At 40.9% G+C, this 26,057-nt stretch overlaps 1 protein-coding gene and 1 pseudogene across 5 annotated transcripts; one reads left to right on the top strand and one right to left on the bottom strand.

Moving 5' to 3' along the window:
• Positions 1 to 2,248: 2,248 nt before the first annotated feature.
• On the bottom strand, positions 2,249 to 4,825 carry LOC147887857 (uncharacterized). 5 transcript variants are annotated; one of them, XR_015543129.1, is made up of 7 exons: positions 4,587 to 4,825; positions 4,018 to 4,427; positions 3,802 to 3,882; positions 3,415 to 3,551; positions 3,208 to 3,334; positions 2,756 to 2,847; positions 2,249 to 2,633 (listed from the first exon to the last, which is right to left on the bottom strand). XR_015543129.1 is itself a non-coding variant. In XM_087393587.1 (6 exons), exons 2-6 carry the CDS (start codon positions 4,330 to 4,332, stop codon positions 2,842 to 2,844), a joined length of 666 nt encoding a protein of 221 aa, XP_087249713.1. In that variant the 5' UTR covers positions 4,333 to 4,427; positions 4,587 to 4,825; the 3' UTR covers positions 2,249 to 2,841. The 5 variants fall into 5 exon arrangements, 2 of the variants coding, with proteins under 2 accessions (XP_087249713.1, XP_087249712.1); XM_087393587.1 differs by having other exon boundaries at positions 2,249 to 2,847; XR_015543127.1 differs by having other exon boundaries at positions 2,252 to 2,633; positions 2,722 to 3,334.
• LOC147887858 (uncharacterized) overlaps positions 4,538 to 26,057 on the top strand; it is a 58,256-nt pseudogene continuing 36,736 nt past the window's right edge.

Here is a 26,057-nt window from a genome sequence, read left to right on the forward strand (position 1 = left end):
TATCGTGATGATATCTTGAAGATATTAGAGGACTCTTATGGTGAATTAATGGGCCATACATAGACACATACATATAATGTTGTCATGCGTTTAAATTATTTTTATTAATTTAAATTATTCATAAGTTAAGAAAAACTTAATTTTAAAGGGGGGACACACACACACACACACATCTACCTATCTATCTATCCATGTATGTATCTATATATATATGTCTCTATCTATGTCTCTCTTCTATCTCTATCTCTATCTCTATGTATGTATGTACATTTAGTTTTTTATTTTTAATTTGAGAGATATCACACGGATGAGTCAATAGATGCATTATACAAAATCACACTTTTTAAGAAATCTATAGCAAACAAAGTGGGTGTTCAAAGTAGGAATACATTATTTTTAGACATTAGCATTGTAGGGTAAGACATTAGCATTGTAGATTAAATGCAGACGATCAAATTGCCATAGGAAGTATCATGACTTCATTAGCAACCTCAAAAGATATATACTTCTAGAACTTGACACGAAAGACTTGGGTTTGATCCATTCGTATTTAACCATTGAATTTTCAAGAGCTATGGAAAGCACCTTCATGAATTGACACAAGTATGTTGTATAAAGGGAGCATGTGAAGCAATTTGGCTAAAAAGATTACTATTAGCTAAGTGAAGCAATTCAAATTTGTAATTCAAGTACATTAAAAAATTCAAGTGAACACTTCAAGTGGCCTTTAATAAAAGTGGTGTCTATGTATGAAAAGCCATATCATTTAGCAATATTCATATGAGTCATCTAGAGTCATATTCACATGAACGACTTTTATTAGTAAGACTGACTTTTCAATAGATTTCTCCAACTTGCAAAGTTTCCCATTATCTCTTGGTTGGCTCTCTAGCTAAGAAAGGGGAACAAAGAGCGAAAGAAATTTTGAAGGTTCAAAACAAAAAGGGATTGCATTTAAGATGTTTTTTTTAGTGTATGTTTGAGTTTGAATTTGAGTTCAAGCTTGAATGCCTCATTATAATTAGAATGTTATGTGGATTGGTTTTCATTCTTTCACAAATAGAAATATAGATTAATTTTGTGAATGAATACTTAAGTAAAATGTGTAGTTGTTTGCCACTTCTTGTCCATTCTTGCACTTGGATGTTAATGAATTTTACCTTCTTTACTTGTGCATGTGAATGACTAAACTTGTTTAGAAGAAATATTATTCTTGCACTTGTGCATGTGAATGGATTTAGCATTCTTTTACATGTTCTTGCGAATAGATTTTAGGAGGACAAACAAAAAGATTGTGGGGAAATGAGTTCAAGTTTGTCATTCAAACAAACATTAAAAAGTGTCATGGTGTCATATTAGCACATCAAGTTTACAAGTAATTTTTAGTGACTTTTTTGATAATTTGGGAACAAAGATTTAATTTTCCCCATCCTTTTGATCCCCAAAGAGAGAGGCAAAGCGACACAAACAAAAAATTGTTTCGTAAACTTTTCCAAAGCTATACCAAACTTTGTGGGAAGAGCATTCATGATTGGTATCAATACATATACAAGAACATGGTTCACTCTTCCACACTCTCCAAAGACCATAGTGGAAGCAAGCTATGGAATGCATAGTGCTACACATCTAGCTAGAACCAATTAATACTCTCCCATATTGACATCTTTGTGAAAACATTTTTCTCCCTAAAGATGATCAAGCTCCTTCAAGATCTCACATTGTTGCATATTGTGATTTGCTGGGAGAGCCTTAGATTTTTCAAGAAAATTGTGATTTCATCTTCGACAACCTTATGCCACCTTTTACCCCTTAGCATCTCTCATAAATGAAATCTTCACCCTATTCCTACCCTAAGCAATCTTACTAATGATATTCTTGGGTAATTTTCCTAATGAGGATTGAGACTAGAAATTGAAGGCCAATGTTAACACATGGATTGTAGAGGCATTGGTTGAAGCTAGATTTGAAATATAAGAGTTCTACATCCAAATCTTAAGGTGGTGTCACTCTTGAATTACTTCTTCAAATTTCCCATTCTGGAATTCAACCAGGAATACCCCATGTAATCTGCCCTTATGGGGGAAAGTGGGCCTTATTTGCACACCATATGTTTTCTCTCTCTTCTAAACCCTATTCCTCGAGGGTCATAAGTTCATGTTTGTTACGTGTTGGTTTCCTTCAGATTTTGTGTTTAAATTTTCTCAAATTTGTTTCTAAATTCAGAAGCTCATATTTGTGGTAAGGCCGGAACCTTAAGGGATACACTGCAAAGTATGAGAAATTTTTGAAGGGTTGTGAGCACTGCATACTCATTCCCTTGTAACTGTTTTGGAATGAGCCTGTGTCTCCCTTATCCCTTGCCCTAGCAGTTTTGAGAAGCCCCCAACCTCTTACTTCATCCTCTGTCTTCGTGATGATTAAAATGAGAAGGGGCCTGTGAAACCACCTTTTAATCCCAACTGCTGAGCTATCAAAACGAATTACTTTCGACAATTTAGTAACTCAAATCCTGCACAAAGTGGAACGTTACTCACTGCTCTTATTGCATTGTGCCAACTTCTGTCTGTCGTTATCCCCATATACATTCTGTTTTCCCAAGCAGAACCACCCTGTCAACAAGCTCTCTTCAATACCTAAGGCAAAATATAGAGAGAGAGTCACATAAACATCCCTGCACTCCTTCGCAACCAACCCATAAAATAATCTAGATCCCTTTCCAACCTAGCTGAAGTAAATGACAGAAGTCATCTCATACGTCATATGCCCAATCCGAGGTCCAGATTAAGGTCTCTTCCTGCAACGCACTGCTTCTCTTCCGATCTCTATCCATCTGATAAGAGCTCAAGCCTACATAGAACAGACAAATGGTAGACAGATATAATCTCAGCACCACCTTTATGAGTTGATCTTTCTTACTAAAAGGATGGCAAACCCTCCAGGCCTTCTCTTTGCCGAATAGGTGGCGCATTAGGTTTCCATTGACGTATAATTCACAATGCAGGCTATCTGTGCTGTATGTGGTGCCAAAAGCAGAAGCTCATCAACCTCTCAAGGATGATGCTCTTCGAGATCGTTATGAACAAGGGGCAAACGGCCATACTCAGTTACAATATGTGAGGAGTGCATGCATGTCGCACACAAAGCATGTGGAAGGAAAAAGAAAACAGCTAAGAATACGAGCACTCCCAGGTCTGCTTCTTCTCCCACCGCTGGCATGGCAGGTTGTCGCCAGTAGATTTGGCTTGCACACCACAGGCAGTACAAAACGGCAATAGTGACAACAAGGATCATGCTCTGCCTTGCTCTTTTGCTTGTTAGATTACCAGGCTTGCTCCTGTCACATTCATCGCACAATCGATAAAACTTGAAATAGATACCGAACATTTGGACAGCTGCAAAACCACACTCTCATACCTGTTCATGTATACGTAACTCCCAAGCATGACAGTGCATAAAGCCCCGACCACTATTATAGAAGAGGTAGTGGTGGGGCGACCCTCCCACGATCCTGTGCTCAGAATCCAAATCAACATTTTGGTATGCCCGTTCTCCTGGGCCATTTCACACAACTCTGGTTATTTTAAGCTACCATCGATACATCACGTGGTGAGATGAGCAATTACGCCTATAGAAAGACCTTAGCCAACAACTAGGAAGCATTCTACAGAGCACGGAATAAGAATCTCAGGCACAAGGCCCGTAATTTTTCAGAGTTGCAAACATTATAAGCCCTGCTTAAACTGACACCGAGCAAGCCGTCATCAACTCTTATAACACCCTTCTTTTTTGCAGTGCGCTTACCTCGAATAAATGATCCAAAAAGAAATGAGACAGGGAACCCGCTGCAATCAAGTGAAAGCATTGTTTCATATTCAGAGGTACCTACATAATGGAAACTACCGCACGCTTAATGCACAACTGAGACTTCTGTAGCAAATCCACAATAACAGGTGTAAAATGAAAAAGGAAACTATTGCAACAGTGTCGCAAAATTTCATGTTGTACCACACCGCTTACCCCGGCCATTGTTGTTAGAATGCCTTTTCGAAGAAGCACTTTAGAGATACAACTGTAGAACAACGATAGTAGAAGTCCAAGAAGCAACACGTAATAGAACGGATGATGGACTAGAGTCATGATTAAAGATCCAGCAGCTTGTCCGGTTTGAAGCGTTGAAGTTATCCACTCGGAGAAAGACCCCAAGTCTGGTCCGAGGAATGAATTGACCGAGTAAAAGAGGCAGTGCTGGGGGGTGAATCTTCCATCTGATAGGGATTTCAGACCAATCCCCACTCCAAGCGTATACATAAGATGAGGCCCTGGACCTGGCATTGTGATGTCGAACTTCACAAAAGAAGCGAATTCTGCGGAGGTTTAGCTGGTGCCAGAATTCGCTGGAGAGACGATTTTCACAAGAGACACGAAATCTGCAGGGATTGACCTGGTCTGAGAGTTTTACAAAAAACTTGCCTAGGCGCATACAATTGATCACGAAATGGACAATTGAAGGAAAGCGTGGCTGCTGCTCGACCACCGAATGCATCTTTTACCCGGTTTCGAGCCCTTGAAGCAATGGAATAACTTACAAACGGAATTTTCCAACTGGAATCGCGTCGGCAAGTCCCGTAATCCGGCCGGAAACCCCCGCAAGATTTCGATTTTGTCAAAGTCGACGCTTAATCCTATCAGCGGATTGAAGGAAGAGGCAATTTCTGGTGGAAGAAAGCGTCCATTGTGGCAATGCGAGAGGAGAAACGGCCTGAAAATCGTTTGCAGAAAGCATTGAAGACGCATCAGAAACGCTGTGCATGAAATGAAAACATCATTCCTTATCCTTTGCCTTCTTCTTCTTGTCTTGCCCTCTGCTAATCACACCGATCTTTCTTTAATTAACAAAGGTTTTTAATTAATCACAAAATCAACTCCCCTTCATGTATTTCTTCTCTTAGGGTCTCCCTCTCTCCCCCCCCTCCCCCCCCTCTCTATCTCTCTCTCCAATTTCTTACGAGTGCATTTCCTCATGGAGTCAAAGCCGTTTGGGCTTTCACCCGCTGAGCTAACTACTTGCATTTGATTCCCTCCAGAAGCTCCTCGGCTGACATACGCCACGGGCGATTGGTCCCTCGTAATTGGCCATGTGTGTGTGTGTATATGTGTGTGTGTGTGAGAGAGAGAGAGAGAGGGCAAAACAAGAAAAGGTAAAAGAGTGCATTCCCACTTTTGGGAAACTTGAGGGCTATAGTTGTGGAGGACTGAAAACACACTCATTTGCCATTGAATGAGGAGCTTCAACATCGGGAATTGAGACATATTGAGTGCAAAAATAGGCAGCCTGTTGAATCAGGGCTTTGCATCAATTAGAACAAAGTATTTGCCTGGCAGTTCCAAGCAACGAAATGTGTTGAGGATGGTGAAAATTGCACCATACCTCTAGGACATTAGGGGAAAACCCCAACCCTAAGCCTAAGCCTAAGGGGTTCAGATGTATATCTTCATGTTCATGTTTAATACACTTAGTGTACAGGTAGCTATATCGTGTGCACTCCTCTCTCTCTCTCTCTCTCCCTGTCTCACTTCCGCTATCATGGTATTAGAGCCGATGGTGCTCCCACTCCCTTCATGAGTGTCAAGCCCTCCTTCTGTGAGGCATCTTCCATTGAGAGAGTTTCCGTTGAGAGAGAGCACAAGCCCTTGCTTCCATCAAGGCACAAGCCCTCTCTGTGAGGCACCTTCATTGTCTCTCTATCTCTTCTTGTAGAGCGCTTCTTACTCTTCATTTTGCTTCAGAAAGCATCTCATTTGGAGCTATGGACAATCAGTTATGCGCATTCGAGTTTCTCACTTTGTTATGAGTTGTGTGAGGAAGTTCTCTAAGGTTCTGTTGTAAGGTCTCTGTAAGGTATTCTCAGAGGTTCTGAGCTTTGTACTCAACCTCTGCTTTTTTGTGTTGTTCCTCGAGGCATCTCCGGTGGTTCCTTGTATAGTGGCTGAGTTGAATTTGAGAGGCACTTCAAAGAGAAGCCATCTCCACCTCAACAAAGCAATGAGGCTAACAGAAACCACAAAGCAAAATAGATCAATAGCGAGCCTATCTACAACCTCCTCAAGCACAGCCTACACTAAGGCTTCAGCTCTAAGACCTACAATAGTTTCCGACTCCTACGCCAATTGCGAGATTTCTTCATCAACTTGCAATCCTCATCGACCTTGGCCTAGTTCAACATCCTGATTCATGGGGAGTGTTGCCACCTGGGTTCATCAATGGCCTTCTATGGCCACTAGCAGGCCTAAGTGACTTGAAGGCTTCAGGCCACTAGCCACCTCCACGCACGCAATCGGCTCAAATAGCAACCTCTATGTCAAAGTTAGGCACTTCAATGGCTCTACTATAGCAAAGTTCTCCCATGAACTCCTACTCACTTCTCCAACTTCAAACGTGCATTTTTTTTCATCAAGTACACTCTCACACTTCTGACACCAGTTCAGTACTCTTGGCATTCAGCAGTTCATCACTCAGTGTAACACTTGGCAGAGTTATCCCTCTTTTGGATTCATGATTGTTGCATTCTTCTTGCACGTAGATATGCCACCCATGTACAGTCACATTTGTTGACTATTTTTGGCATTGGTTCCTGCACATACACATTAGCCTTGTACAGCCTCTTGGCAACGCCCGATACGCAGTTGTCATTTGGTTTTGACCATTTAGCGTAAGCCCTTGGGTGGTGGCAACCTTTTACAGTGTTCTCATGGGTAGACACTCTAGCCGGTACACGGGTAAGCCTCTTGCACAGAGCACCACACCACCTGCAGCATGGAGTTATCCACATCACACAGTGATGATACACCAATCATGACCCCAGATGAGATCCGTAAGTGGGAAGAGAACCTTCTTCAAGCATTTGTTGCCACAGGGTATGTACAAGTTTATGATGCTGACTCAATCCTCATTGGTCTTGAGGACAAGACACAAATGTTCCATATGAAAGCATGGATCAGCCCACAATTTTTTATCATGCACATGTCTTGGTAAGCCCTCAGCGTGAGGCACATTCGATAGTAAGCCCTCAACATGAGGAAAATTTGATAGTAAGTCCTTAGTACGAGAGGCAGTCCCATCTATATTAGCACACGCTGACTCTAGTGATGCACAACCATCACATTCATGCATGGATCCAACTCCATCTACTATCACATCAGATGCAGATACTCAGCAAGAGTTCACCATTGATCATGCAGTTATTTAGCAGGTAAGTCCTCAATATGAGGCACTCACATCTCCAGTTGCATGCTGAGATTTATGCCACAATCTCTCGGGGGGTTCACCTCATAAAATTATAGTGTACCACATGCATTCAAAAGGAGGGGTATTTTAATTTGATTTTTTGGAAAAATTTAACAAGTTTACAGTGGGGCGAGGGGTTTTTAATTCAACTTTAGAAAAAAAACACTTAGTTCATAAGTAAAGAGGGGTGTTTTTATTGGGGGCAAATTTTAGTTGAGGGGTTTTTTAAACACCCCTTAAACTCACGTGATACATAGAGTTTCTAAGTAGTGCACCCCTCGCGATTCAACTCTTTAGGTGATTCCATTCTAGCATCCATCACTGATGCTTTCACCTCTGATACGGAGCTCATCACATCCTCGAACATAGTTTCCACTTTAAGTTTAGATCGACACATCAGTCTTCAGGACATTCCAGCATCATCATGCTGCATTGCGCCCTTGGATCTAGATGATCACCACCTCTTTGGATCAGTAGATCATTCCTCAGCATGAGGATACCTATGCATCAGTGCGGTCCTGTCCCATTGTAGTGGACATTATCAGGATTAGCCATAGTGCAACTTGGGGAGACTCATTGTTTCATCATGCAGTTATGCCTGTCATATACAACCTATACTTGATGTAGATTAGTGGTTGGATCTAGGACTCCATATCAGTCCCTTTATCAACATTTGGTAGGGTCAACGTTTGCTTGGGTGTAGCCAATCACAAAACTATTTTTGGGGCCATTTTGGAGCCGTGACGCTATGCACTCCTAGGTGAAATTTTGAATTTTGCGCGGACTCGCGCTCTTGCCAAAAATTTCCTGACATCATGATGCCGCACTGGCATAATAATGAGATGAAATCTATTTATTCTAAACACCATAGAGCTCGACACACGGCAGCTCTGCATTACATCGTGCATCTCTGCACTATTTCATGCAGTGCACTCTCTGGCCTCTGACCACTTATCATCGCACAACCTTTTGCCACAGCTTTGTTACCTGTCACTGGGCACCGCGCCCATGCAGATCTTTAAACTTCAAGGTTGGCTTGGAGAGACCACCGCGCTAGTTCTTGGCATAATAATGAGACACAATCTATCATTCTAAACACTGCCGCAGTGCAATCTCTAGCCTGACCACCTGTTATCATGCAGCCTTTTGCCACAGCTTTGCCACCTGCCACTGGGCAGTGTGCCCATGCAAATCATAGGTTGGCTTGGAGAGACCACCGTGCTGGTTTTTGGCATAATAATGAGAAACAATCTATCATTCTAAGCATTGCCTCAGCGTAGTCTCTGGTTTGATGACCTGTCAATGACCATCAATTTTGGGGACACCCAACTATGATCAATAGAGGAGTCTTTAGGCTTCCTCTTGACACTCCCATGCCATCTCTAGTGTTGTCTTTGCATGCTCTACCTAATGCAAATATACCATCAATTCTATTATAGCAAAGTATGGGTGAATGAATGGGAACTTACAATGCAATAGATCATAAATGCAAGTCAAGAGGAGTCAAATGCTATGTTACATATGGCATTGAAACTAAAATTAGAGTGTGTGTGGGATTGTTTGTATGTTGGAATTCCATTCTTCTTTGCTAAACCACGGAATGATAGGGAGACCATGAGTTGTTTCAAGTGCTTAGGTCCTCATCAAGTGGCAAATTATGAATAAATATGGAGAGGGAGAGAAGACCACTGGAGATGAAGAGAGAGGGCACATGTAGAGATCACACCACAAATGACTAACTATACAATAGATTAGATGAAATAATGAATATATACAAACCCCCATAGGGATAGAATTAGGGTTTCCAACACTTGTGCCTTTTTAACACTCTATGTGTTACTGCTATGCACATATGATCACATTGTGTTGTGAATCCTCAACACCTTCCCTTAATATCAACATCATGAAGTCGGCCTTTCCTTTAGATGATGATTATGTGGAATGGAAGAAGGAATGAACATTACATTCCATCACACCCTTGTAATAGGAGTGTCCTTCCTCTAAGTCAAACCAAGAGCTTGTCGGTGTTTCTCGAAAAGCTATTTCCCAAGTGGTTTGGTAGAGAAATCTACATCATTCTCTTTGCTATCCAATGTTGTAATCTGATGTCACCAAGTTACACTCTTTATCTGATGAGCTGCTCTCTCATATCATTGTGCTTTGTCTTTTAGTGATAAGCTAGATTCTTCGCTAATGCTTGACCTGATTGATTATTACATTATATCATTGTTGGCTTTGTCTCAGCAAAGTAATCTATTCTTGACAATAGTCTTTTGAGACATATATCCTCATATGCATCTATTGTGAGTGCTTTATATTCTGCTTTTGTTGAAGATAAAGAAATAGTTGGCTACTTGTTTGACAACCATGATATAGCACATTTACCAAGGAAAAATGCATATCCTTGTGTGGATCTCCTAGTGTCATGATTTCTTGCGTAGTCAGAGTAAAAATGCATATCCTTGTGTGGATCTCCTAGTGTCATGATTTCTTGCGTAGTCAAAGTATCCATACAACCATGATATAGCACCTTTATCAAGGAAAAATGCATATCCTTGTGTGATTAAAGCGACCAATTATGCTCTTATGACTATCATTATGGCTACAAAAGAGCCCCTGTACTTTGAAGATGCAGTTGACAACGAGAATGGCAAAGTGATATGAATGAAATGATGGATGCTTTATACAAAAAAACGCTTGAGATTTATGCAACCCTCCATCAGGAAATAATTCCATTGCAAACAAATTCGTTTACAAAGTAAAGTACGATTAAGATGGAAGCATTGAAAGATACAAAGCCAAACTTGTTGCAAAAGGTTTCACACAACAATATGGTCAAGATTATGATGATACTTATGCTCCAGTAACAAAGATTGATTCCATCTTAGATTTTTCATATCGCTAGCCACACTCAACAAATTGAATGTGTACCAACTAGATGTCAAAAATGCATTTCTCAAATGGTCACCTAGATAAGGAAGTCTAAATGCAGCAACCAGCAGGGTATGTTGAACCAGGATAAGAGCATTAGATTTTCCATCTCAAGAAAAGTGTCAATGGATTAAAGCAAGAACCTAGAAGTTGGTTTATTAGAATTGTCAAGTATTTTGCTAATTTGGGATACATGAAGTACAATGCAGATCATACTCTCTACTACAAAGTTCAAGAGCAAGACATTACTATTGCACGTTTGTATGTAGATTATCTCATTATGATAGGAAGCAATGTTGTTTTGGTATTGAGTTATGGAGATACTTAGACTACTTCTTCATGAGCTAGGAGAAATATGTGGATAGTCTCCTAAAGAGGTTTCATATGGCAGGTGTCAAGCTTATAGCCACTCCGATGGAGCAAAGTTTGGAACTTACCAAATATCCAGAAAAACCTACAATTGACGATAACAACTATCGAAATCTCATCGGAGATCTTATAAATCTATAAATTACAAGGCCATATATTTGTCATGTAGTAAGTTCACTAGCAAGTTTATGGAAAATCCAAAATAGGCTCACTGTAATGCCACCCATAAGATGTACAAGATAGTTTGGAATTAAATATAGAGGAAGTCATCCAAGGCTACATGGATACTGTGGCACCTATTCGTTTGCACTTAGATTGGAATCGGCATACCGGACTTGGATACATACAAAAGGCCTTACAAAAACTCTGCAAGACAGTAGTACTCTTGAATTTTGTAAGCAAGAGCTTAGCACTTTTGCTAGTGTAATGAAAGCAGTGCACGAGCGGGGGTTCAAACACATTGATTTGAATGCCAAAAACTGTGTGCTAGATTTCACACCAAATGGGAAATCTGTGCGGGTGAGCATTATTGATTGGGGAAGGTGTCTCCATAGAATTGAGAGCAAGCCCAAGCAGATTCAGGCACTTTCTCTAGAACTCATATAAACCTCTTTCTGTGCAAAAGACTGTCTTGTGCTCATCTCCTTCTCTCATTCTGATTTGATGGTAGCCTGAACTCAAATCAATCTTAGTGGAAAATCGAGCACCCTTGAGTTCATCCAACAAGTCATCTATCCTAGGGATCCAAAACATGTTCTTGATAGTAGCCTTATTCAAGTCTTTGTAGTCAATGCACATGTGGTATGAACCATCTTTCTTCTTCACTATGGGATGGCATGATGAACTGCTTTGAGATTTGTTTAAAATTGCTTCTTGATGACTACTTGGAGACATCATGAACTACTATGAGAGTTTTCTCAAATAGTCACGTTGAGACTGCTTTGAGTAACTGCTTTGAGATTGCTCACAATGCACAAAGGGGAAACAAAGTGTGTAGTGGGGAAGAATGGTAGTAGTGCTCCATGTGGGATTGTGGAGAATGGCATCTATGCCATTTTCCATGTGAGTCTGGTTTTCCTATGGACATTGGCACTAGTGTCGAGATCTCCTAGTGGGTTTATGGAGAATGGCACCAGTGCCATTCTCCCTAAACCCACATAGAGAAATGGCATTGATGCCGATCGCCTAGTGGGTTATTGGAGAATGGCACTGGTGCCAATCTCCACAATCCATGAATGAGTCTATACAAAAAGTTTGTGAAAGAATTAATTAGTTCCCTAAAATTATTCTCTAAAGCATGAGTTATTTCCACCATCATCATGACCTTGTCCCCGCATCTGATAGCCATCTCCTCTCATTGCGATTACAAGAAATTAATTATGAACAAACCATAGCAAAAGAATTTCATAAGACCAACAAAGATGTCCTTGTAGTGGGGAAGAATGGCACCATTGCCATTCTCCATGTGGGATTGTACAGAATGGCACTGGTGCCATTTTCCATGTGAGTCTGTCTTTCCTATGGAGACTGGCGCCAGTGCCATTCTCCATGTGGGATTGTTTAGAGTTCCATAAGACCAACAAAGATGTCCTTGAAGGGGGGAGAATGGCACCATTTCCATTCTCCATGTGGGATTGTGGAGGATGGCACCGGTGCCATTCTTCATATGAGTCTCGCTTTCCTATGTGTAATGGCACTAGTGCCGATCTCCATGTAGGTTTATGGAGAATGGCACTAGTGCCATTCTCCCCAAACTCACATAGAGAAATGGCACTCATGCCATTCCCCTAGTGGGTTTTTAGAGAATGGCACTGGTGCCAATCTCCAAAATCCATGAATGAGTCCATACAATTTTTTGTAATTTGATAAAACTTTTTTAAAGCATGAATGATTTCCACCATCGTCTTACCTTGTCACCGCATCTGATAGCCATCCCCTCTCATTACGATTATAGGATGTTAATTATGAACAAACTGTCGTACCAAAGAATTTCGTAAGACCAACAAAGACATCATTGTGGTGGGGGAGAATGGCACTAGTGCCATTATCCATGTGGGATTATGAAGAATGGCAATGGTGCCATTCTCTAAGTGAGTCTCGCCTAGGAGTCTAGCCCAGTGCCATTCTCCATGTGGGATTATGAAGAATGGCACCAGTGCCATTCCACATGTGAGTTTGGCTTTCATGTGGAGAATGGAACGAGTGCCATTCTCCATGTGGGATCGTGGAGAATGGCACTAGTGCCATTATCCATGTGAGTTTGGTTTTCCTATGGGGAATGGAACCAGTGCCATTCTCCATGTGGGATTGTGGATAATGGCACTGGTGCCATTCTGCATGCGAGTCTGGCTTTCCTATGGACAATGGCACCAGTGCCATTCTCCATGTGGGATTGTGCAAAATTTCATAAGATCAACCAAGATGTCCCTGAAGTGAGGGAGACATGTGGGATGGTGCACAATTTCATAAGGTCAACCAAGATGTCTGTGAAGTGGGGGAGAATGGCACCATTGCCATTCTTCATGTAGGATTGTGGAGAATGGCACCGGTGCCACTCTCCATATGAGTCTGGCTTTCCTATGTACAATCGCACTAGTGCCGATCTCCATGTGGATTTATGTGGATAATGGCACTAGTGCCATTCTCCCCAAACCCACATAAAGAAATGGCAGTGATGCCAATCCCCTCATGGGGTTTTGGAGAATGGCATGCTTTAGAAAAACGTTCTATCAAATTACCAAATTTTTTAGGGACTCATTCATGGATTTTGGGGATTGGCACGAGTGCCATTCTCCAAAAAAAAATGAATAAATAAATAAATATATATATATATATATATATATAGAGAGAGAGAGAGAGAGATTTCCTTTGCTTAGATGCTCGGTGGTTTTGGCTCATAAAAGGGCCACCCCTCCTTTAATGTAAGTTTCTCCTTAATCTTCTACATAGTTAGATTTTTATATTGCATGTGATATGTCATTAATTACTTACATAGTTTGGATACTCTAATTTCTATAAGATATACATTCTGAGAATGAGGATAAGGGTTTTGATCAAGAATTTTGGAATGGTTAGGTTTTACCATGACATGGATATCAATATCATTAACATGGTGAGCTAGCAAAATCATGGTGAAGAACCTAATATCCCGTTAGTGGGCATTGTTTTATGATTAGATCATCAATGTATAAAATCATCATTTATTTCTTGTGCCCCTTTGAATGAAGATACATGTTTACATCTTATGCACTCTATATCAACATGATTCTTCATAGATGTTTACATCTTATGCACTCTATATCAAGATGATTCTTCCAAAGGATTCATAGATGGGGCCTATTTCACGTCACACAATGTTTTTGAGACTATGCACACTTTCCCCCTTTGGTCACCCTACATTCAAAATCTAGGTGGCTTCTCTCATATAAATGTCCTCCTTGATATCTCCACTCAGAAATTCTCATTTCATGTCCATCTAGAAATGTACCACTTTGAATAAGCTGCCATGGTAATTATCATCGGTATTGTCTTCATTTGAGCTATGGGAGCAAAGGTCTCACTATAGTTGGGACCTTCCATCAATGCAAACCCCTTGGTCATAAGAAAGAAGTCAATGGATGGCTACAATGGTTAAACCTTGATGCTTTGTTCAGTTGAACCTTGATACTTTGTTTAGTCGAACCTTGAAACTTTGTTGAGTTTGAATACCCTAAGATTGTTGACTTCACTTAGATTTTAGAGATAGCAAGGTTATACCAACCACAAGAGAAGGAAGTCCATTAGAGGTTCTCCCACTCAGGTTTTATAGATAGCAAGGTTATACCAACCACAAGATAAGGAATTCTATTAGAGGGGATCCTCCTATCCAGTCCACTCACTAGCACCTATGCTTTGTGCATGAGGGGATTTTAAGTACAAGGGGTGTGTAAGAAGCAATCTTTATTGATTTTAACGCATTGAATGCTGAATTAGCTACTCATGGAGTGGATGAATCTTATTAGGTCAAGATGGTGAATACCACTAGTGGGTGAAGTTGAACAAGAGTATAGAGGGTTCAGTGGCCTATCAAGGTGCACATAGCCATTATAGCAAAATGTTGTTTTGGTCTACATGCAATTAGGGTAAGGAAGGCAAAGTTTATTTGAATAATTTTGTACTTGTCATCTATCCATAGGTACTTTTCCACAATTAAAAGGATAGTTTATGCCTTGGAGAGCTTTGAGTAGTTCGTTCCATTAAGTTGGTGGACGTAGAGATCCAATACCTAGGAGGATCAACATTTAGACAAGCAACAACAAGCCGGAAAAATTCCTAGAAAGACAACTAGAAGAGTATTACCAAGAGAGGAGTAGTTTCTAGGAGGGGTCCAAATGTTCTCAATGACTAGATGAGAAAGGGCAAAGAAGGGGTAATCAATTTGGATGATTACCCTAATCCACCTCTTAAGAGGCAAAGTCAAAGATTTTTCAAGATGAGGGTCCAAGTATTACTCTTCAACATAGCTTGAAGAATAATATTTTGAATTTTCTATTAGTGGCCACTATTATTGCTCATAATCCAAGCCTAGTCCCACTATTAGTTTTATGAAAACCAAACAAAAGCTACAACAAAAAAGCAATGACTTAAAAAAAAAACCCCTAAAAAATCAAAAGACCTTACCTCCTTCGCTCCCTCAAATGTCAAAATCTACACAGCCTGCTCCCTTCAACAAATCAACATTTCGATTTCGTCATCCACGCTCCCCTTCAACGAATCAAAATCAGCTCTTGAATTCATCATCCACGCTCACGACATCGTCATTTTGCTCTCAAAACGTTCTGCAACCTGCTCCCGAAATTCATCATCGTCATCCTGCTCTTAAAATCCGTATCCATAGTCCAAAATCGATATGTGCTGCTTGTCATGTCAAATCTTCACAAGATTTGAGACGCTGCTGGTTTCGTCCGTGCAATCCATGAAAAGTTTAGAAACTGAAGGAAGGTGAGAACGATCTGTCTTGCAAGAGGTGAATCGATACACAAGTTTGGCATCTTGGGATTTTTCTTTCTTGACTCTCATCCTACGAGTTGGTTTCGTCAAATTCCTCCTCCTACACTCTCTTCTCTCCTACGATGCTCTCTTCTCCCTCCTATGCTCTCTTTTCCCTATGATGCTCTCTTCTCTCCTAAATCTACTCTTTGCTTGCGACTACTCTCTCTCTCTCTCTCTCTCTCTCTCTCTCTCTCTCGGGTGCAAGTCTCATGCCGCTCATGCTCTCTCTCACACCGCTCTGTGTGTGTGTGTGTGTGTAAACTTCAAATTGAAATCTCTCTCTCTCTCTCTCTCTCACTCTCTCTCTCTCTCTCACTCTCTCTCTCTCTCTCTCTCTCTCTCTCTCTCTCTGTGTAAACTTCAAATTGAAATTGTAATGCAAATGCAAATTCAAATTTAAAATTGAAATGTTCCATTTTAACATTATAATTTTTTGAACTTAAAATTTTAAATTTGAAATGGCACCAACGCCATTCATCACATGGAGAATAAAGAGTGGAAATGGTGCCATTCTCCTCAATCCATGCTAAAATTTGACCATCTAGCCTGATTTTCAGACCTTATTCTTATCAATCCATGCATGTCATTCTCCTCAATCTAATGCCATTCATCACATGGAGAATGGCACTAGTGTCATTCTTCTCAAACCAATGACAAGCATCACATAGAGAATGGAGAATAGCACTAGTGTTGACAAAGATATGACTGGGAAAACGAGCACTCTTGTGGACTGCCAAATGTGTCTGGAATAGAAGACAAAATAGTGCCACACAAGAAAGCAATGAAAAATATTGATTATAAAGCAATTCAAAAGAAAATTGAAAATTCTGAGAAGGATACTAGCTTCTCAAGATTTATGGATTATGCAGAGTAGTTCCCGTTTGGGCTTGAGTACGAGGTGTCGGTTTTGGTTGTGAATTTCCCTAAAGCACCACGTCAATACGTTTTCTTCCCATCTCAAAGCCACAACCTTCACTAAGACCTACCCAAGGCAGACCAATTATAATTAGCCTAAAGTGTATCAAAATATACAAGCTTGTTAAATATATGCTTGTTTTTAATATACAAACTTCACTTGGATAACACAATATTATTGCTTACATAAACAACTAATTTCTATGTAGGTAATTGAATTCAACACTTAGAAAAGAAACAGTTTTGCTAAATACCTATATAAGGAACTTAGAACCCACTTGATTCTCCATATAAAAAGTCACATTTCTTAGAAAAGACCCCATTTCCTATATAGGAAACATAAAATCCACTTGATACACCACATAGAAAGTCACATTTCCTAGATAGCATTGCATGGTCTATATAGAAAATATAATTTCAGTCTAGCCTGGCAATTTCTAGCACAATGGCCTGTCTGTTTACCTCTTGTTTACACACATAGCATGCATTAAGAAGCAAACTAAAGCCAACTTCTGTGTAACCACCACACCATTCGAGAGCTGAACTTCTAGATGATCTTATATTGACTGTCCCCAATTCTATAAGATCCACACTCTCTTTGTCCTAAACTCCTTCCTTGCTAATACGGGAATGACCAAAACTCAACCTAGTGCACACACAACACACTCCGATGAAGCCTCACACTTTTCACTTGTTTAAAAAGAAATTTCTTTGTATTTAGCATCGGTATTGGTGTTGGAAAGAGGCCCATGTATTGTAGTGCGAGGTTGAGTTCCTACGTTGATGCAGGAATCAGTTGGTTAGTATTGAGTCGAGTGATGGAAGCGGGTATTTTGGCAATTCACCGTTTAGGCCAGCGAGATCTGTGAGATACTCTACACCAAGAGCGACGATGCAAGGAGCATTGTCCCCAATGTTCTCTCCCTCTCTCTCTCTCTCTCTCTCTCTCTCTCTCTCTCTCCCTCTCCCTCTCCCTCTCCCTCTCCCTCTCCCTCTCTCTCTCTCTCTCTCTCTCTCTCTCTCTCTCTCTCTCTCTCTCTCTCTCTCTCTCTCTCTCTCTCTCTCTCTCTCCCCCCCCCCCAAGAATAGGGTCAACATTTACTTGGGTGTAGCCAATCGCGAAACTATTTTTGGGGCCATTTTGGGGCTGTGACGCTATGCGCTCCTTGGGTGAATATTTGAATTTTGCGCTGACCCACGCTCTTGTCGAAAATTTTCTCGATGTCATGAAGGCACATTGGCATATTAATAAGATGCAATCTATTTGTTCTGAACACCACATAGCTTGACACATGGCATCTCTGCATTACTTCGTGCAGCGTAGTCTCTGGCCTACGCCGCCTGACCACTTATCATCGCACAGCCTTTTGCTCGTAGCTTTGCCACCTGTCACTGGGCACCGCACCCATGCAGATCATTAAAATTGAAGGTTGGCTGAGACAGACCATCGCTCTGGTTCTTGGCATAATAATTAGATGCAATCTATCATTTTGAACACTGCCGCAGTGTAGTCTCTAGCCTGACCACCTGTCATCGTGCAACCTTTTGCCTCATCTTTGCCCACAGCCCATGCAAATCATAGGTTGGCTTAGAGAGACCACCGCATTGGTTTTTGGCATAATAATGAGATGTAATCTATCATTCTGGGCATCGCCTCAGTGCAGTCTCTAGCCTGACAACCTATCATCCCCTAGAATTCAAGGTTTTCTTGAAGAGACCACCGTGTTGGTTCTTGAAGTATAGTTTCATTGCCTAGTTTACGTATTACAAGAGGAGGTCTATGACGACCAGCGCACTGGCAAATAGAAGGAGATCTATGAAAGCCACCTAGAGTTATATGTTTGTGTACCAAGGAAAATGTATTTTGTTGTGCAACCATGCAAAATTCAATTGACGATATGGCCCTTGAGGGTTCCCCTTTAGGGGCAAGGGCCATATCGACATGCCATTTCTGTCCATTGGCATCCTGGATATTGTATAATGCACTTCGATATGGCCTTTGCCCCTAGAGGGCACCCCTCAAGGGCCATATCGTCAATTGCATTTTTTGAAAGTTTGATTGTATTTTTCTAGATATATCTCCATGCAAGCACAACGGTGGGGTCGTTGCAGTTATTTTAGCGCTATTTTGGTCATAAACCAAGGAAATTGTAGTCCTTCTTTCCTGGTATTTTAGTCCTTGTTGTAGTAAATATAAATGAGGAAAAAAGTACAATTTATCGAGTGAAAATTGAGCAAAAGAGATTTCAATGGACATCCACGTCCAATAACATGTATAAAAATTATCAACTTAAACCAAGAAAAAATTGAATAGAGGATCTTACATTTATAAAACTCGGCAATTGTTGAGAGCCAAAATAATATAGGCAGCATCCATAACCATTCAATTATAAAAGTTAATGGCAGTGCATACTAAGAGCCTCAAATTTAACAAAAAAGAGATTACATAAATGCCTTAGAGACCAAAACATTACATCCAGTGAGCCAAAAGATCATTGAGAGCCCAAAAGATTACATCCAGCCATTGCTGAGAGCCTTGTCTAAGCAAGAGGGAATTTGTACAACTCAATTTTCCACTAGTCTAGCTTGTTGCATTAAAATTTTTTAGGGAGCCAAAGGAGGATACGATGGAGAGGCCGAAGACCATGCACATTGCCAAGACTCAGATTATGGCCCCCCCCATAAGTCAGAGTACTCTGCTCTGAAAATACTTAGGCCTACATCGACATCTAGGGGAAACCCATACAACACAACCATAAAGAGGCCCTCTTTGAGCATGTCATCTAAGGTGGTGACATGCAAATGTGTGTGGAATCGGCTGTGGGAGAAGGGTCTCCACTAGTACTAGCATTTCTACTCTAGGTTAGTGCAACGCAATCACCTTATATGAGAAGGCAGATAACATTGGGATCACAGAGCATTAAGGGGGTATGGTAGTAGGCATGCTGAAGATGAGTGGGTGAGCAACAGATGAGCAAGGGAGTAGATGAGCTATAATTCCCACAAAAGTAAATTATGAAGCCTAATCACCTCTAATCGCTCATTACCATACACTCTAGTACTCTCCTGAGCATGCATGCTCGGTGACTGGTAATTTACTGCACTCGTAGTACAATCATGCATGCAAGCCCAGTGGTGGTAACTGGAAGCTGAGTAATTGCGGGCCACTATGGTTGGCTAGTAATTAACTGCCAGCCCAGTGGATCTTACCTGCCACCATAGAAGTGATAGGGAATCTTAGATGCCACCACCTCTAATCATTCATTACCATGCAAGTCATTACTGCCACCAGGCTGCTACAAAATTGGTCAACATGGAAAGGCATAGAAGATAAGAAGCAAAGAAGCACATGAAGGAGCTCCAAGATAGGCTCAAAGAAGTGAGAAATGACAGGGACATGGTGGACAAGGAGCTAGAAAAGATGCAAAAGGATCTTGAATATCAGAGAGCCAAAAAGGAGGGTCTTTACAAATGCTCTGGCAACATGTAGAACGCATTGAACATTGAAAAAGGCTAGATGATGGAGGAGCTAAAAAGGGAGAATGCAAAAAACCAGAAAGGTGATGCAGGAACTGCGAGAGAGCTTCAAGGCCAGGAAGGATGGGGCAAAGAGCAACTGGGGTGGAGAAGACAATGAGGCAGCTCCCCAGGCCAGGAAGGATGCAAAGACCAGCCACAGTGGAGCAAGTTCTAGCCACCATGGTGGAGCAATTTCGAGCCACCATGGTAAAGCAATTTACAAAAGCCACGATGAGGGTTGTTTTTTTGAAATATTGTTGGAAGTCCAAAGAGTAAGCTACAAGACCCTGTAAGAAGATCATGATAGATGTGTGCACGAGCTTGCCATGGCTTTTGACAGTTATGAAAAGCAGTTTGTCATCTTGAGAGATTTCCAAACTAGAGTGGAAGTCTTGGAAATGGCCCATGAAGATGTTTTTCAGCAATTTACGCAGGTTCAATAGATGTTGAGGGATTCAGATGAAACTGTTGCACAGAGTGAGCAAAAAGTGGAGAGATGAAGGAGAACATCCACAGCGTTAGGATGAGGGAGGATGGAATCAAGAAGCAACTTTGTCATGTATAGAGCAAGACTGTGGTATTGGTGGCCACAATAGTTAAATCGGATGCCTATGCTACTATGTAGCAAGGTCCAAAATGCATGGTCTACCATACCCCCATCATAGATGACTGATGTATCTGATGGCCTACGTGCTACCACCCTTTGCACGTTTTTTTGCTTTGGAGTGTTTGTGCATACAAAATCTAACTGTAGTAGAGAATGCCATTTGCCATTGCCTAGGTCATGGACAGATCAAATGTGTCTGCCTACTACAGCTATCTACAATGAGAAAGTAGATGTTGTAGCTCAATTTGCCATTTGAGCAAAAGACCTTAAAGATAAAGAGCTCAAATTGAAGAAGGCCAACTGACTACGAGGAAAAGGAGCCTAAAGGGAGGAAACAACCCCCCTTTAGGAAAGGAGCAAGAAGGGACGAGCCTGCAACTAGGAAGCTTAAAATCAAGGAAAGAGGAAGTGGCATGAAGGGAGGGGCCTCTGCAAGAAGGAACTAGCCCCATTCTAGAAAAGAGCAAGAAGGGCTGAGCCTACAATCAGGGGGCATGTATATTATTCATGGTGTTGCAAATCAAAGAAGGACCCTCAATAGGTCTTATGCATCATACATGATAAGATGGATCAACAGAAGACAACCATACCGAGGCTCAAAGTTAGAGTAAAAGATATCGATAAGTCATATCAACTGCTAGTATTACTGACTAGAGTGCTAACACATGGACATGGACAAGAAGAATATGGACATTTTTTGCTTGGTCTTTTGCCCATAGACCCAAACTTTACCGTGGGATCATTAGCACTGTGTTTTCATAACTTGGAAAGTGAAGATAAGCATGAGTATGGTGATCTTGTACATAGTTCTTTAAATACTTCAAGCAAGCTCCTAAATTGTGTAACCTCGAGGACAACCATGGATATCCATCTATCAATGGATGGAAAGTCAAATCCTTATGCTCAACAAGTGCTTGCAAGAACATATAACACATCCCAAAAATCTTCCACCTTGCCTCTTGTTGCAATTAGACAATTGTGGATTGGAGAACAAAAACAGATATGTTTTTGCATACCTATCTTTACTGGTGGCTAGATGGGTTTTCGTAATGATAGAGATGGGTCTCCTAATGGTTGGTCATACCCATGAAGATATTGATGCATTGTCATTTTTCATCGCAGTTGAGGACAATTCATTCTCTCACTCTAGCACATCTTATGAAAACCTTCAATGAGTGCACAAGCTCAAGGCCTACCCCTTTTATGATGACAGAGGTTCCAGAATTTAAAGGGTTTATTGATGGCTTATGTGAAGGTCAGGATAAACTTATTGGACAGTCAAAGCCACTACATTTTTGTTTTTTCATACAAGATGACATTCCAGTAATGCTGTACAAAATGAATCACATGCAAGATCATTGGATACCAAAGGGTGGCAACATAGAGTTGTGGAAAAGAGATACTCTTGGAAAACCTTTGTTGCCAGTTGGGGAACCAATAATGCTTCCAATGTGTGATTACTTAAAAGATAGTACTCAAGTGGTGAATGGCATAAAGGACTATATAAAAAATTGGAACAAGCATTGCATTGACAAAGGCTCAATGGATTCTTATTCTATATACATTACACTAGTGATACAATATTGAGAAAATATGATCAATGCACTGTCAAAATTTGCATCAACTATGCAAAGTCAAGATATATCTATAGGCTTTTAGCCAACCACAGGCAACACGTAGTTAAACGGAACACCAACACTAAAAATGAAGGTTTCATGGGTTTAAAGGCACTAGAAGACCAATACTATGGTCCACAACATAACAAGCCAAAAGATACATTCCAACCTCTTATAGATGTAAAAAAGGGTGACTTTGTTCTTGTGAGGCCAAGAGACAATATATATCCAATTTGGTTGGGTGAAGCCAAGTCAGACATTCAACCCAACACTTCCTCTAAAGAATACAACATGGTATTGATACAGTATTGGGCACCATGTTCCCGTGAAAAATGCAAGCAAGGAAGAAGTGTATACAAATTGTTGGGAGAAATTTTGGATGTGCAATGACAAAGATCCTACATGTTGGGAGCAAGTAGACTCAATAGTATGGAGTTGGACACCGAAAGGAGGGAAGAAGCCCAAGAAGATCAAAATTCCACCTACTGTGCATGAGAAAGCAGAAGCAGGCCTAGTAGGGTTTGATCAAGTAAACAACAAGAGTGTAGATTGAGCTAATACTCAATGGTCTTAAGGTTTTGTTTTGTTTAAATATTGGCTTGTATTGAGTAGTTCAGCTCATTATCTTCCTATTGGTTGAATGTGTAACAATTACCAGTGACAAGGCCATGATGATGATAATAAGCTTAGCTTCAGCTCATTGTCTTGCTATTGGTTGAACGTATAACAATTACCATTGACAATGTCATGATGATGATAACAAGCTTAGCTTCACTCAGGTCATTGCTTTCAACACATGGAATTCATATCTTAACACCAACTATTATATAAATGTGTTGATAATTCAACAAAGTTAACTCTCTTGTATGGCATTGCAATGTTAAATGTGAGGTTTTCATTGTGCATTGGAATGTTTTTCAAGTTTTCATTCTCAAATTTTAAATAATTTAAGGTGAGTTATTGTGCGTGGCTTGTGCAATCATGTTGCAATTGAATAAGATGTTTGAGTTTACACAACAAATGCTTCATTCCCAAAGTTAATGAAACATCTCACTTATTTTCTCATTAAAATGACATCAATGAGATAAATAAAGATCATATGCATCATTCCCAAAATTAATGAAACACTCTAAATTAATCAATCTAAAATAACCAAAGATCCACAGTGTGACCATGTATGAAACAAGAGATCCATTGTGGTTGAAGCCAAGATGAAGATGGGTTAGAAAGATGAGAAGAGTATGAGGAAGGGACCAAAAATGGGAGAGTGTAAGGTTCTCTCTCCCAATTTCATTTTCCCAAAATATTGAGATTTTCCCAAAATTACTAATATGGTGTTTCTAGCCAAGATGTGCAAACTATAGTGGCAGTGGTGGACAAGGTCACTTTACCCTTGAACAACGTGATCAACCAGGCAATTTGGGAGGGTGAAGCCCTGTGTGCGGTGTTGTCCTACAGTGGCGGCTTCTACCCACTTGGTGCAATAATCTGTGGCTGCCAGCACATAAAAATTTTGAGTTTGTGTAGCTATAGGCTTGAAATGAACCATGAAGTCCAAACCCCATTTTTGGAAAGGCCCTAAGGGAAGCACTGGTTGCATCAGCATGCAGTCCAAGTTCAAAGGCTGTCCCATTTGTTGACATAGATCACACCGTAGCGCAAACCGGCGAGCATCCTTTTGTAGTGTCAGCCACCACAATGCTGCTTGAAGCACCTTTTTGGTTGTAATAGCTCCCACAAATTGACCATGTGCCAATCCACAATGCGCCTTCGGGAGGACCGGTGCTCGCTCCTGTGGAAGCACATAGTAGAGCATAACATCTGTCAAGTCTATGGTAGAGCTGATTGACCACTACCTTAAATCTACAACTTTTGAGTGCTAACCACTTCCGTTGATCCCTATTGATATAATCCAGCATCTGTCCAAACGTAATGAAGTGCATCATCTCATTATACCACAACTATGGCATGCCTTGGGTTACTAACCCCTCTGATGGCTTTGCAATAGATACCAAAACCACATTGAGGTCCACGTTCCGGAACTCATCTTCAATGATGATTGCGGGCTTCCCTGTTCCCAGGCATGATAGGTAGTCTGCCACCACATGCTAGGATCCTGGTCTATGTACCATCTCAAAACCATACTCCTGTAGCAACAATAGCATCCATCTTGCTAGTCTTCTAGTTAAGTTCTGCTGCTTGACCAAGTATAGCAATGCCAAATGACCAACATAAAATGTAAAAGGTCACCCCAACAAGTAGTGGCAGAACTTATTCACAAAGAAGACCATCCCCAAGCCTTCATGTTCTGTCCCTGAGTAATTCCACTCTGTCGGTGATAGTCTGCGACTTGCATAATAGGCTAGTTAGGACCACCCTGCCTCATCATCTTGTTGCATTAGAAAAATTCCAATCCCTTATCTGAGGCATCCACAAACACATCAAAATTCTTCTTCCAATATGAAGGGATCAAAATTGATGCTCTAGAAAGTTACATCTTCAACTGTCGGTACGCCTTCTCACATTCTTTGGACCATACAAACGTTTTGGGCTCCACATGTGCCAAAGCATTCAAGGGTATGGCCATGTGAGCCAAAAATTAGAGGTGACGACCATGCCATCATATCTGTCCTAGAAACTATAGACATTCTTTTGCGTTAGCTGGTGTTGGTGCCTACATAATTGCAGCCACTTTATCCAAGCCCACTCCTATTCCTTTAGTGTTAATCACATGCCCCAGCAAGCGGCCACTCTAGACCATAAATGCACACTTCATTGGATTCAGGATGAACAACACTTCTCTCTAGTGTTGAAGCATAATTGCAAGTGATTCAAGTTGGTTCCGAACATGTTGAGGTCATCTAGAAAGATTCTCATGAAATTTGTTAAATATTCCCTGAAGATCTCTTGCATAGCACAATGTTGGGAACATCTATGGTGCATTTCGCAATCCAAACCACAAGACTGTGCACACATATACCCCCCAAGCCATAATGAAAATGGTAGTCCTCTAGCACCATCTAAATCTGATTGTATCCATTGTACCCATCCAAAAAAGAGTAAACCTCGTGCCCTACCACTTCATCTAGCATGGAATCCATATGTGGGAGTGGAAATGGGTTTGGCACTCTAGCTGCATTTAGTTTGTGGTAATCCACAAGAATCAATAGCTTCTTGTTTTTCTTGGGCACAATCACAATTGGAGAAGTCCACTTTGGATCCTTGATTGGTGCAATGAATCCCACCTGTAGTAGCCTCTCCATCTTGACCTGCTTAGCCACATGCATATTCATGCGGAAATGGTGCATTTTGGTGGGCATGGTGTCCTTCTTCAAGTTAACCCAATCCTGGTAAAATTTTGGGTCTAGCCCTTGCATATTGGAATAGTCCCATGCAAGCACGTCCACAAACTCAGTCAGTAGTGACACCAATTCCTTTCTAGATTCCTCTTCTAGAAGTGTGCTTATCTTCATGAGCTTGGAGCTCCCATCGACACCTAGGAGCACCATCTCCATGGCATCTTCCTGCATGCATGTTACCTACATCATTTTCTCCTCAATTTCCCTCTCCTATTCCAGGACATCTTTCATATCTAGGTCTGCACACAATAGGTCCTCTATAGGTTGCAACTATAGTTGTGGTGACACTAGACTGATCCTTAGTTTTGGCTAGCGGTATTGTGCCAAAATTTCCATGACATCGATTGTAAATAGCGGCACCAAGTCTGGATTGTTGCATAGAAACTCATCGTCCTCGAGGCCATCCACCATATGGGTTGACTGTT

This window comes from Dipteris shenzhenensis, chromosome 22 (assembly GCF_047967505.1).
Source record: "Dipteris shenzhenensis isolate YYH24624 ecotype China chromosome 22, Dip_SZ_1.0, whole genome shotgun sequence".
Taxonomy (NCBI): domain Eukaryota; kingdom Viridiplantae; phylum Streptophyta; class Polypodiopsida; order Gleicheniales; family Dipteridaceae; genus Dipteris; species Dipteris shenzhenensis.

Bases quoted from the DNA above. Each gene is read 5' to 3' on its own strand.
- LOC147887857 (XM_087393586.1), bottom strand. From the start codon at position 4,332: ATGCCAGGTCCAGGGCCTCATCTTATGTATACGCTTGGAGTGGGGATT. The intron at 3,883-4,017 runs GTAAGCGGTGTG...TCCATTATGTAG, and splicing joins TTCTAACAACAATGGCCGGG to GTACCTCTGAATATGAAACA. The intron at 3,335-3,414 runs GTATGAGAGTGT...TGAATGTGACAG, and splicing joins AGTTACGTATACATGAACAG to GAGCAAGCCTGGTAATCTAA.